Below are 12,425 nucleotides of genomic sequence, written 5' to 3' on the forward strand. Positions count from 1 at the left end.
TGTACAAAACATCTCAAAGTTCAAAATATCTCAAATATGTGTATATTATTTATTCAATCATTGCGGTCTGTTATAACGCACTACATGCACTGAAAATGAGAAACTGAAACAAGGATATGTTAAGATATAGTTGTTGATTTTGTTGTCAGATTAGGCCACCCATCAAATGAAAACAAACCTTCTATTTCTTTATTTCTTTTTATAGAAGAGACTAGAAACTAACACAGGAGGATGCGGTTTGTATATCGTTTCCCTCCATCGGATCATCTCAAAGTGTAGTTAATAAACAGTAGTTAGCAAACAAAAGCAGGGGATGTACTTGCAATCACACAATGAAAAACTGCTTGACATGACTCAAGTGGAGATCAGAAGGTGACTGGTGGAGAAACAAACTTGACCAGAAATACTGTATTCACAAGTAAAATTGTCTCCTTTGTAGTTTTGTGCTCCGTTGAGTGTCATTCTAGTTTGAGTAGATCCAAGTGTTTGGAACATGACAATGGTGGTGAAGTAATTCTGCTGTCCTGAGTTGATGTCTGAAAGAAAGGATTTGGAATATTAGCACAATACAGTACATCCTTCCACAATATAGCTAAGACACGTTGCTGCCTCGCAGCGGGCTTTTTCCTGTTTTGATGGGCACAGGTCAGGCCAAGTTTGTTGCCATTTACTTTGCAGACCCCCTTGTCTTTGTTTGGTAAGCCATTCATCACGAGTCAAGTGACACCTCTAACACAGCTGGCATTCTGAGACAATAATGTAACATCCGTGTGAGTCTCATAGCAATTCCATTTCCAGTTCCATTCATTGTAGCTGTAGCGCTTCACTGTAATATATCTAACGTGCTTATTCCAGAGAAGCAAATGGAAAATTGGGCACATTAGATTTGACTGGTTTTATTATTTGAATCATCCTTTCCATGACTAATACTAATGTGTGTGTGCGTGCGTGTGTTATCAGACAAACAGGTGCCAAGTAGGAAGTCGTACTTGAAGAGTCATTTCCGTTGCACATTTGACAGATAAAGGTGATTGTTGGCTGTTAAATGTTGAATGAAAATGAAGAAGTTGTGGCTGGTGTTCATAGCCAGCCCACTTGTGAGTCAATATCTGAGTAGGAAGTGGGAGGCTGCATTGGACATTTGTGTGAGACTTTTATTATGATGGGCTCCGAAAACAGTAGTGAATGGAAAATGTTAGCTTTCATAACAAGATAATATTGAGACTTTTGTTTATACATTTTTTTTCTTCTTATTTGTGACTGCTTTGAATGCAACTGTAGACGATGGAGCAAAACTCGTGCACGGAGGATCGTCTTCAGCATGTTCTTGAACGCTGCCTCTGTGACCTTGAGTTCAACACTCCTGACAAGCAACTCTGGAACGGTAGGAACCAACAGCAAAACATGGACAAGTGAGCTCAAGCCTATCTCAGCTGACCCGGTGCTGGTTGCCAGCCAGTTGCAGGTCACTGACAAAGAGCCGCTTACAATTTTGAGCTTTTCTATGTGTAGGGGCAATATTCAAAAGCTCAAGTAAAGTATTTACTGGCCACCCATCGTATTTTCATCAACAGGTGTTTGTTTAATCCTGTTGCACAAGCGACACTGTAAAAAACAAAAACAAAAATAACAACTACTATTAATTAAAAAAAAAAAACGTTAATTTTCCTGCAGTTGGGGCGCCAGAAAGATACTATGAAAAAACAGAAAATTACTTTCTCGTAAAAAAAAAATCATAATTAAAGTACAGTTTTTAACTGTAATTTTAATTCTTATTTTGTATGTAGGTTAACAGTATATGACCACAAAAAATTTGATTAATCTTTCAAAACATGGCCATAAACTGTTGAAAAACTATAGATACTCTGTTTAAAATTGCAACAGTTTACTGTTAGGGTAATTCATTTATGAAGCATTTTTTCACCATACGAGGCACTAAAACTACTTTACATTTTGACTAATCATTCACCTAGTTATTTTCACTTTAAAAAAAAATTGTCAATTCATAAAGAAATTATGGTCAAATTACACATTTTTACTATTAATTTCTCAGTAAATATAAATGGGTTTTTAAAAATTTGGGTTTTAAAGTTAAATTTGAGATTTTATTCCATTAAATAACAGACAAATATTTGTGAAATTACGATGCATTTTTGAATGTATTTTAACAATCAATCTATATATTTCTAATTGAGTTGGGTTTGTTTTTTAAACAGAAATATTGTGCATTTTTACAGTTATAGTGATTTCATGTTATTTTACATTTGACATGTAAAATAAGAGTTTATTTTTTGTAAATTAAATGATATTTTTTTAATACAAAAAAAAACAGTAAAAAAGTAAAATTCAGTTATACTACAGGGTTTTTTAACAGTGTAAATAGGAAACAAATAAACATGGATGGTACATAAAAACTGGCACATGTTTACTGTGTCATCATAGTGAAACACAAAAGGAGAAATAAATTCCCTGCGTGTTGTTGTCTGTCTGATCAGCCGGGCTGTGCATGAACCGCTGGTGTTTGGAGGAACTGGTGATGAGAGATCCCCACAACTTCCCCTTCCTTCTGCAGACAATTCTCAAGAAAACAAAGGAGGTGAAAATTTAAGTACAATTCAAGTAGCAATACATTCTGACGGCGTTTTTAACTTTCTGTCGTTTATAGGTGCTTGTGCAATGTCAGTACGAACTAGTGGTGCCTCTTACGCTCCTGTTTTCCTCAACACTCATAAAAGTGAGTGGCTCCGATACAAACCTTCTCTATGTAGTTAACACACAGTCGCATATTATCATGTGTGTTGCACATTTTCTTGTCCCACAGGCTCCTTATCTCCACCCAGATTGTGATGTGCTGTTGGAAGCTTACCTGCTCTTCCACCATTTCCTGTCCTGGCCAGATCCTTATTGCACCGCCTCGCAACACCTGCTGAATATAATCTATAATGAGCTCAGAGCACCAGGTACAGCCTAGGACATGCAAAATATTCAACATCTTTTGGTCCATTGAGTGCCAATTTTTTGAACATGAGAGAGCCATCACACGACACGGAACAAATCGGCATGGGGTACGTCATGTCGTGTTGGCCTACGTTGCAAAATGACCCTCTCCCCCATGGTGAATGGTACCCTAAGCATGATGATGCAAGTTTACACCAGCTTCCAGTGGACGTTGTTTTTGCATCACTCAAACGGCATGTGGCAATTAGTGCTGGTGGTAGTGAATTAGACGGTGTTTATCAATAAATCTTGAGATTTGCTTCGGGGTGGGCAATTTCTGCCCAAATATATGCATAATACCTCATTTAAATATGTGCAAATACCACTGGCGCAACGAGACGCGTTTTGCTTGGCTGCACAGTAAGTGACACATATGACCCTCTCCATGTATACCTGTTAAAGGCGCGCAAAAGCCACACAAACCATGAATGGATTAAATTTGTGGCTTAGAAGTGTTTTTAATGCAAATATTTTGCATAGGGTAGTAGTAAGAGCATGGTGCGTCCCAATTTACGTACAAATGACCTAAGAGTCTACTGTAGTACCAAAACTAACCTGTGTGAGGCAACAAAGTACCATGTCATTCAGACTGAAAAGGGGAAAAGTCAGAAGAAAGTAGTAGCAGTAGTAGCAAGAGCACACTACTACTAGAAAAAAATATATATATTTTGAGTTTTAAGTAGCGGAGTGGAGTAGCCATTGGGAATTTCCGCAGTTTCCCAAAAGGCCGGTCCCTTTTCACTCCCCAATTGATGAATAGTAATCGCTGCATGTCACCGGCCGCACTCCCTTGCCCTATCGACGAATGAATAGGATTTGGCTCATGTCGTCTGCAACCCCCATGTCCCCCAAAATCTCGGGTTGAATTTTGGTTCCATTCTGTCCCAGTTGAGTAGTAATAGTATAGCATAAGTAAAATCTACTACTATTACTATTACTATTACTATTACTATTACTACTACTACTACAACTGTCAGCCCGGTTTTCTGACGTAGCAGATGACGAAAGAGAAAGATCAATCACTCTTAACATACCTACAATACAGGATAATCAATCAGGTTAGTCTTTCAGAGACATATAATAATCAGTAATATTTTGCTGTCCTTGGTCGGAAATGAAGAAATGTTCACTGTAAAGATGATCATGATGTATTTGCAGAGAAACAATGAATCAACCTTTGATTTTTAGGCATATCATTTCAAAGACTGGTGAAGGCGGAGCATTGCATTTCCAACGAAAAGCAGCACTCTAAAACTATGTAAGCTCAACCTGACACATGAAGAACGAATGTGCAGTCGATTTAAGAGATGCAGTTGATCTCTTTGTGTATGTGTTTACCAGGATCGTGCTTTTAGTGAGTCCAGATGAAGATATTCCCCCTGAGGTCCAGTCTGTCTCCAAGCAACTGAGTGCAAATCAGCTGTCCAAACGAGACATCACTATCACCCTCATTTTGCACGGCTTCCAGGCAGCTCTGGGCACCAAAATCCACCTGCAGGGACTCCGTGATGCCTTGCAGGTAGCAAGAAGCTTCTATTTATCGTTACATATCTGAGTTGCAGGGTATTTATTCCTCAACTTTGCTCCAGACAAAACAGCCTGGTGAGCTGGAGCAGCTACTGGAGACTGTAACTTGCTGCATGGAGGCGGCAGCCTCCACAGCAGATCTCAGCACTGCCAGAGAGAATCTGCTCCAGACTCTGGATCAGCTCAGACAAAGCCTTATTCCCACGACTGGGGGTGATCACTTGGATACTGGTAAGTATTATATAGAAACAGAATGACACTTTGTTTATTAATTACCAGTGTGGACCAGTGGGGTGCCTGGCGGGCCTGCAGTGCCCCGTCCTGCTGCGTTGGGTTGGGGGCGCGGGCCGTGTGGGGGTGGGGAGCGCTCCTGCTCCTGGGTTCGCTCTCCGGCCGGTGGCCCCTGTGGGGCCCGGGGGTTGTCCCTTGGCGCTGCCGTGGCCTGCGAGGCCCTGAGGTGTTGCGCTTGCTCTGCCTTGGCGGAGGTCGACGGCTCCCCTCTTTGGTGGAGATTTTCATGCACGCCACCACACCAGCATCTATCGAAACTCAGATACAATCTGATTCTTCTTCTGGTCGTTGAATCGGTGGAGGCTGGTGTCTGTGGATCTCACTCTGCTTCGTCTGTCCTTCCTTCCTTTCCTCAGTCTCTCCTTTGGTCTCTTGAGGTCTCCCTGATTTGTTGGAATTTAGATGTTTCTGGGGTTGGTGAAGGACTCTGGTTGGGGGCCCGGAGGGTGGTGGGTGGTGTCTGGTCGGTGCTGGATTTCACTTTCCTTTCTTTTCTTTGGTCCTTCCTCGGGTCTCCTGACGGCCTCATGACTCTGGCTGGAAGTGTTCGGTTTAGGTGAACGGTATGGGATTTTTTAATAGGTTTTAGGTGAACTAATACATACACACTCACACGCACGCACACTCGCACATGCACATACACACCCACATACAAAATAAAAATGTATAAAAAAATATATATAAATTATTTTTAAAAAAAGAGAGCAATGATGATGACATGTCAAATCGGTAAAATTACAGAATAAACTGAGCTCTCCGGAAAAAAAAAAGAAAAAAAAAGAATGACAGCAATGGTTTTATACAGCTATGTGCACAACAGGTCTGGTCTATTGATCACTAAAGTACTGTTAGTGAATGAGGAAGATGGATGGATGGATTTATTAATGGATGGATGGATTTATTAATGGATGAATGGATGGTTGGATCTATTAATGGATGGATGGATAGATGGATAGATCAATTAATAGATGGATGATGATGGATGGATGGTTGATTGGATTAATTAATGGATGGATGGATGATGGATGGATGGATCAATTCATAGATTGATGATGATGATGATGATGATGATGATGGATTGTTTGATGGTTGGATGGGTGGATGGATAGATGGATCGAGGGATGGATCGATTAATGGAGGGATGGATGGATCTATTAATGGGTGGATGGATGGAGGGATGGATGGTTGGATGTTTAGATGGATGGATGGTTGGATCTAGTAATGGATGGATGGATGGATAGATGGATGGATCAATTATTAGATGGATGGATGGATGGTTGGATGGTTAGATGGATGGATGGTTGGTTGGATCAATTAATACATGGATGATGGATAGATAGATGGATGGATCAATTAATAGATGGATGGATGATGGATGGATGGATGGTTGGTTGGATCAAATAATGGATGGATGGATAGATGGATGGATCAATTAATAGATGGATGATGATGGATGGATGGTTGGTTGGATTAATTAATGGATGGATGGATGGATGGATGGATGGATGATGGATGGATGGATCAATTCATAGATTGATGATGATGATGGATTGTTTGATGGTTGGATGGGTGGATGGATAGATGGATCGAGGGATGGATCGATTAATGGAGGGAGGGATGGATCTATTAATGGGTGGATGGATGGAGGGATGGATGGTTGGATGTTTAGATGGATGGATGGATGGTTGGATCTAGTAATGGATGGATGGATGGATGGATGGATGGATGGTTGGATCAATTAATACATGGATGATGGATAGATAGATGGATGGATCAATTAATAGATGGATGGATGATGGATGGATGGATGGATGGATGGATGGTTGGTTGGATCAATTAATGGATGGATGATGATTATGATGATGATGATGATGACGGATGGATGGATTGTAATCAGTGCAATACTGTATAGTCCAAGTGCTTCCAAATTAAATAAACAGCAATAGTAGTAACTATCAGCAAATGTGTATTTAGACTGACGTCAAACCTCACCGCTTCTCAATCTCAGCATCTTTTCCGTCCCATTAGGGCTTGCTGAGACTTTCATGCTGCCCTTTCCCAAATGTCACACCATCTACTGGCAAAACGACAACTTCGGTGACTAACACCTTTTGAACACCTCCACACAAGCATGTTAACTTACCAGATGTCTCAAATCCGAGTTGTTAACTGCTGCAAATGCTTTCTCCATATTCCAGACTTTCTCAATAATATTCTCATGAGAGAATGCTACCTGGATTCCCCTCTGGCATGTGTGAAAAAAGATGAGGACGACAGTACTGACATCCAGAAGGAAGAAGTCATGCAGAGAAGCAAAGCGGATCAGGTCTTGGAGAAACATCCTATCTCCACGGCATCCTCCTTGCCGTCCGGTCACTCTCCCTCCTCAAGCTGCTCAGCGTCCACAACATGTGGCTCATCATTTGTGAAAAGTGACTTTGGTGAATTTGAGGCACATGAGGACGCAGCTGAGAGACAAAAGAGTCAGTCAACGTATAGAAAGAAGCCCAAGAAGAAATCCAAAAGCCTCTTGGGCCTGGAGCACTTCTCTGTGTTTTTCAAGAACCCACGCAATCTTGGGGCACAATTCAAACAATCTCTACCGAACCAAGATCAACTCCTGCATCCATTTACTGGGTCCCTTTCTCGCCGCGCTGAAGATCCTCTCTCGCCCCAGAAGCATCTTTGCATCCGCAGAAGGCCCATCCTGAGCAGCAGCGAAAACGACGCGCCACAGGCGGCAACTCTGGTGCGAGTACTGGTGTTCGGTCGGGACAGAGAGGCCGGACGGCTGGCGAGGGCTTACAGCGACCTGCAGCAGAAAGAGGCCAAATGTCCGCGACTCACCAAGATGTGCAAGTTGCAGTTTTACTTTGTGCCCTCAAAAAGGACATTTGCGGGAAATTTGAGAGGAACACACTCGTCGGGTGAGACCGGACGTTCAACTAAAGCTGCTTCTGTGGTGAGATCACCTGTTCACAACTTCTTCCTCCTTACCATTGGCGGGACGTGCATTTGGTACGTTTTCAGCTGTTACTAATCCCCCTCGCATCTTGTTGGCAGCCGAATGGCATTTCCCCAGATGATAGCACCACAGATTTAGCCCAGATGTTGGGAATGATGGACCCCTGGTATGACCGAAGTGTCCACAGTCTGCTCAGTCTCTCCTCAGATGTCCTTTGCCAGGTAATCACTCTGAAACCGTCACCACTAGTCTGCTTCATTCAGTCACATTATGATAACCAACATGGCCCCAAAGGGAAGCTTAAAATGGATCGGCACCAATTTGTACATATTGATAGAAAAACATCCTACAATCATTTGTATTCTTGTCAGCAGACATTTTTCATCTCTTTCACTCCTTAATTCTTTTGGGTCGTTATTAAAATATAAAGGTAATTAAATACGCCTACAAGCACCTGTTTTGAGGATGAAAAAAATAGTAGTGGAATACATGTCCAGAAATACAGTATCTAAAACCGAATGTCAACTTCTGTGTTGTCTGTGGTGCAGCCTGCATGGAAGGAAGAAAGCGTCTCCGAGAACAATGGCAGAAAGGTTCATCTTCCCTTGATGGCTGACTTGGTTCTTTACTTCTGTAGACATGCAAACCAACCTGTCCTGGTGCAGCTGTACCGGGTTGAGGTTAGTAGAAAATGACACACATGCAGGACATCCCAGTACATGTTATTAGAAAAAGTGTTGGAATATGCATGGGCATTGGGTTGCGCTGAGGTTGTCAAGTCTACGACTACGTCCCAGTTAAATGTTTTAGATTTGAATCTTGGCTCTAACATTTCTTTGTGTAGTTTGCATGTGTTCCCTGTGCTTGATTGGAGGTACTCTAACTCCGTCCACAGACGAAACAAAACAAAACATGCATGTCAGATTTATTGAAGACTTTTAATTTGTCCATAGGTGTCAACGTGTGTGTGAATGGTTGGTTGGTTGAATGTGTTTAGAGCACATTTATTTTTAGGACAAACGTGATGTAGTTTCAAGATTCACACACAGTTCCATTCATGTGTTAAAAAGGCCATCCCTCCTTCGTCCACTAGGAGGCAGTGTGTCTGTCTCCGTTGAACAGAGATGAGCAATATCCCGTTTTTTTTTTATTGGAAAACATAAAATGCGCCTATATCAGATTTTCTAGTGTGTCTTTATTTAACACACGTTGGAAAACAAAATACGACTGTCTGTTACCCTTCAGCTTGCTTTGTCATGACCCAGAAGACCTTCTTTTTATGCTTTTGCTGCTAGCTTAGTGCTTCTCAGACTTTTTACACCATCTCCCTTCATTTTCCATCCATCCATTTTCTGTACTGCTTGTCCTCACAAGGGTCGCGGGGTTGCTGGAGCCTATCCCAGCTGGCTTCAGGCAGTAGGCGGGGTATACCCTGAACTGGTTGCCAGCCAATCGCAGGGCACACAGAGACGAACAACCATACTCACAATCACACCTATGGACAATTTGGAGTATCCAATTCACCTGCCATGCATGTTTTTGGAACGTGGGAGGAAACTGGAGTGCCCGGAGAAAACCCACGCAAGCACGGGGAGAACATGCAAACTCCACCCAGGAAGGCCGAAGCCCGGACTTGATCTCACAACCTTTGCACTGGGAGGCGGTCGTGCTAACCAGTCAGCCACCGTGCCGCCTCTCCCTTCATTTTCTTTTTCTAATATATGTAATTGTATTTTGTGTTTTATTTTATTTTTAACTCACTCATTCCTCATGTACCACTAGAGAGAGCCCATTTGTGAGAATGGCTGTTCTGGTTTATGTCAAAAGTTCTCCCAAACCAAGCTCATCCAAGCATGCATTTATGGACTTGAAAAACAAAACGATCTTCCTCACAATATTGGAAGCACATAAAATGTTTTGGTGAAATGCTGAAATCTAATTGATTCACTCAAGGATGACTCTGTTTGGAAAGTGTGTACCTGCCTAATTTAATTTAGTCTTCACAGCTGACCCTGGCTGGCGGAGAGAAGAGAAGTGAAGTATTTATTCATTCTGTAGAACTTGGACACACGGCTGCAACCAGAGCAGTCAAGACCATGGGTGAGTCACACTCTGACGTCCAGAAGCAGACATACACTCGCCAAACAGAGCACATTAGACAAAGTGCATGTCATTGTCCTTACAGGTGCTGCCGGCAAAAGGTTTGGAATTTATGAAGAGAGCGAGGCTGCCCCCTTAACACTACGTGTTGCCTATAATAAGGTGCTAAAATGAAGCAACATGGACAATACTTTGGCCTACTTTGAGAAAATCGCAGTCCAGGCGTGTTAGTAACATACCTGGGAACTGTTTTGAATTATGATGAATGATTTAAACATTGAGCAGCTATATTTATCAACCAGCTCACTTCATCCATGCTTGCAGGTGGCCTGCAGTGGAAGGAGCCAATGGACCCAAGCAGAAATGCTTTGCACATCCGTAAATATTCACAAAGTCTCGAGGAAAGCTGGACATTTAGGTGTGCCGCATCACTCTATTTAATCTATTCATAAAAAATTAAATAAAAACAATTTTGTAACATATTTGAATCCTGTCTATCAAGAGTCTAGAAGTGAGAGCTTGTGGCTGTCAGTGACAGAACTCACAAAGAAACACTGTCCCAAGTCTAAAAAGAGCAACAGCCAGGTGAATGTTTTATCATATACATTGAAAATAACACATCTCGTTGTCTTACCAATACTCTTTATATCCCTCTGGTAGCATTCCTCGAAATCAGAGGTGAACGTCAATAGAGTTGAGGTCAGCAGTGGGAAAGCGGGGACAACCTTTGCTGTGTGTCTGGATCAAGACGAGAGGAAGTTCTTGCAAAGTATCACCAGGTACTACAGGGGTGGTGCTGGGGGTGTCTGGGGGTTTGGGGGCCTGGGGGGGGGCTGGGGCTGGGTTGGGGTGGATGGCGGGCGGGGGGGTCGTGGGGGTAGCGGGTCCTGTGGACCGGTGGGATGCCTGGCGGGCCTGCAGTGCCCCATCCTGCTGCGTTGGGTTGGGGGCGCGGGCCGTGTTGGGGTGGGGGGCGCTCCTACTCCTGGGTTTGCTCTCCGGCCGGTGGCCCCTGCGGGGCCCAGTGGTTGTGCCTTGGCTCTGCCGTGGCCTGGGAGGCCCTGAGGTGTTGTGCTTGCTCTGTCCTGGCAGGGGTCGGCGGCTCCCCTCTTTGGTGGAGATTTTCATGCATGCCAGATCCACCACACCAGCATCTACCGAAACTCAGACACAATCTTCTTCTCCCTCTGGTCGTTGAATCGGTGGAAGCTGGTGTCTGTGGATCTCACTCTGCTTCGTCTGTCCTTCCTTCCTTTCCTCAGTCTCTCCTTTGGTCTCTTGAGGTCTCCCTGATTTGTTGGAATTTAGATGTTTCTGGGGTTGGTGAAGGACTCTGGTTGGTGGCCCGGTGGGTGGTGGGTGGTGTCTGGTCGGTGCTGGATTTCACTTTCCTTTCTTTTCTTTGGTCCTTCCTCGGGTCTCCTGACGGCCTCGCGACTCTGGCTGGAAGTGTTCGGTTTAGGTGAACGGTATGGGATTTTTTAATAGGTTTTAGGTGAACTAATGAATACACACTCACACGCACGCACACACGCACATGCACATACACTTACTCACCCACATACAAAATAAAAATTAATTTAAAAATGAATTTAAAAAAAGAGAGCAATGATGATGACCTGTCAAATCGGTAAAATTACCGAATGAACAATACTGAGCTCTCCAAAAGAAAAAAGAAAAAGAAAAAAGAAATGGATGGGTGTTTATTATTATTATTATTATTATTATTATTATTATTATTATTATTATTATTATTATTATTATTATTATTATTATTATTATTATTATTATTATTATTCTCATCATTATTTACATAATGACAAGGACTCTCCGTGTTCTACTCATTTGAGGCTTCTGTACATGTTTGTGTCCTCAGGCTCGAAGTGTCTTTGTGCTGTAAACCGGGAAGCAGTTCCGACTGGAAGCCTTCACCAGGGCAAGTCCAGCCTCTGAACCCATCTTACTGCTCCATGCTTTGCCTTCCCTTCATCTCTTTCTCTGCCTCGCATACCTGAAAACACCTTAACTGGAATGGACCAACAACAATGGTGACCAAAAGAAAAGAGATAGTGATGGAGTAACAAAAATCAATAACAACAATAAAGCCAATATTGTTAGGCAGTGTAAACATATCGCATTGAAGAGTGTGGAATCTATTAGTAGAATATATAATAAAAGGAGGTGGAATTCCGAGTTGTCATGAATTTCTTTCTTGTTTCTCCCCTAATTCCAAAAAGCTACACATACACTCAAAATATATCCTCTGTATATGTAATAGTATTTTTTAAGTGATAGGCCTACATTTAAAAAGCTGTCAAGCTCATTGTTTTTTTGTGCTTGCTTTTATGTTTATGGCATTATGTATTATTTACACAGTTTGTCCCACAATGAAAGTATTTTTCAATGAATTTAAGTCATCTTGGGTATTGTGTATTCACTGATGTTGGAGTGCTTCACTTTGACTTCAGTGGAGACGGCAGGATATGGTTCACAAAATGGATGCCTGGGTTTTGTATTCATATATTCACATGTACTAAACTCATTT

The 12,425-nt window shown here is 42.3% G+C and overlaps 1 protein-coding gene across 2 annotated transcripts; it reads left to right on the forward strand.

The window, feature by feature from the left end:
• Positions 1 to 1,162: 1,162 nt before the first annotated feature.
• On the forward strand, positions 1,163 to 12,073 carry LOC147184283 (phosphoinositide 3-kinase regulatory subunit 5-like). 2 transcript variants are annotated; one of them, XM_086079280.1, is made up of 17 exons: positions 1,163 to 1,384; positions 2,496 to 2,596; positions 2,666 to 2,734; positions 2,822 to 2,960; positions 4,186 to 4,255; positions 4,339 to 4,516; positions 4,587 to 4,755; positions 6,844 to 6,912; positions 7,014 to 7,777; positions 7,879 to 8,001; positions 8,329 to 8,460; positions 9,778 to 9,880; positions 9,966 to 10,042; positions 10,205 to 10,298; positions 10,383 to 10,465; positions 10,541 to 10,659; positions 11,757 to 12,073. In XM_086079280.1, the coding sequence occupies exons 1-17, from the start codon at positions 1,285 to 1,287 to the stop codon at positions 11,893 to 11,895; spliced, it is 2,529 nt and encodes an 842-aa protein (XP_085935406.1). In that variant the 5' UTR covers positions 1,163 to 1,284; the 3' UTR covers positions 11,896 to 12,073. The 2 variants fall into 2 exon arrangements, with proteins under 2 accessions (XP_085935406.1, XP_085935413.1); XM_086079287.1 differs by having other exon boundaries at positions 9,787 to 9,880.
• Positions 12,074 to 12,425: the final 352 nt, after the last annotated feature.

The sequence above is a fragment of the Leptonotus elevatus genome, chromosome 1 (assembly GCF_054856555.1).
Source record: "Leptonotus elevatus isolate MCC_2025b chromosome 1, RoL_Lele_1.0, whole genome shotgun sequence".
NCBI lineage: Eukaryota > Metazoa > Chordata > Actinopteri > Syngnathiformes > Syngnathidae > Leptonotus > Leptonotus elevatus.

What these genes read in the sequence shown, in the direction of transcription:
- LOC147184283 (XM_086079280.1), top strand. Translation starts at nt 1,285, where the DNA reads ATGGAGCAAAACTCGTGCACGGAGGATCGTCTTCAGCATGTTCTTGAA. An exon ending in TTCTCAAGAAAACAAAGGAG is followed by an intron (nt 2,597 to 2,665) that starts GTGAAAATTTAA and finishes TGTCGTTTATAG; the next exon opens with GTGCTTGTGCAATGTCAGTA. An exon ending in TTCTTGCAAAGTATCACCAG is followed by an intron (nt 10,660 to 11,756) that starts GTACTACAGGGG and finishes TTGTGTCCTCAG; the next exon opens with GCTCGAAGTGTCTTTGTGCT.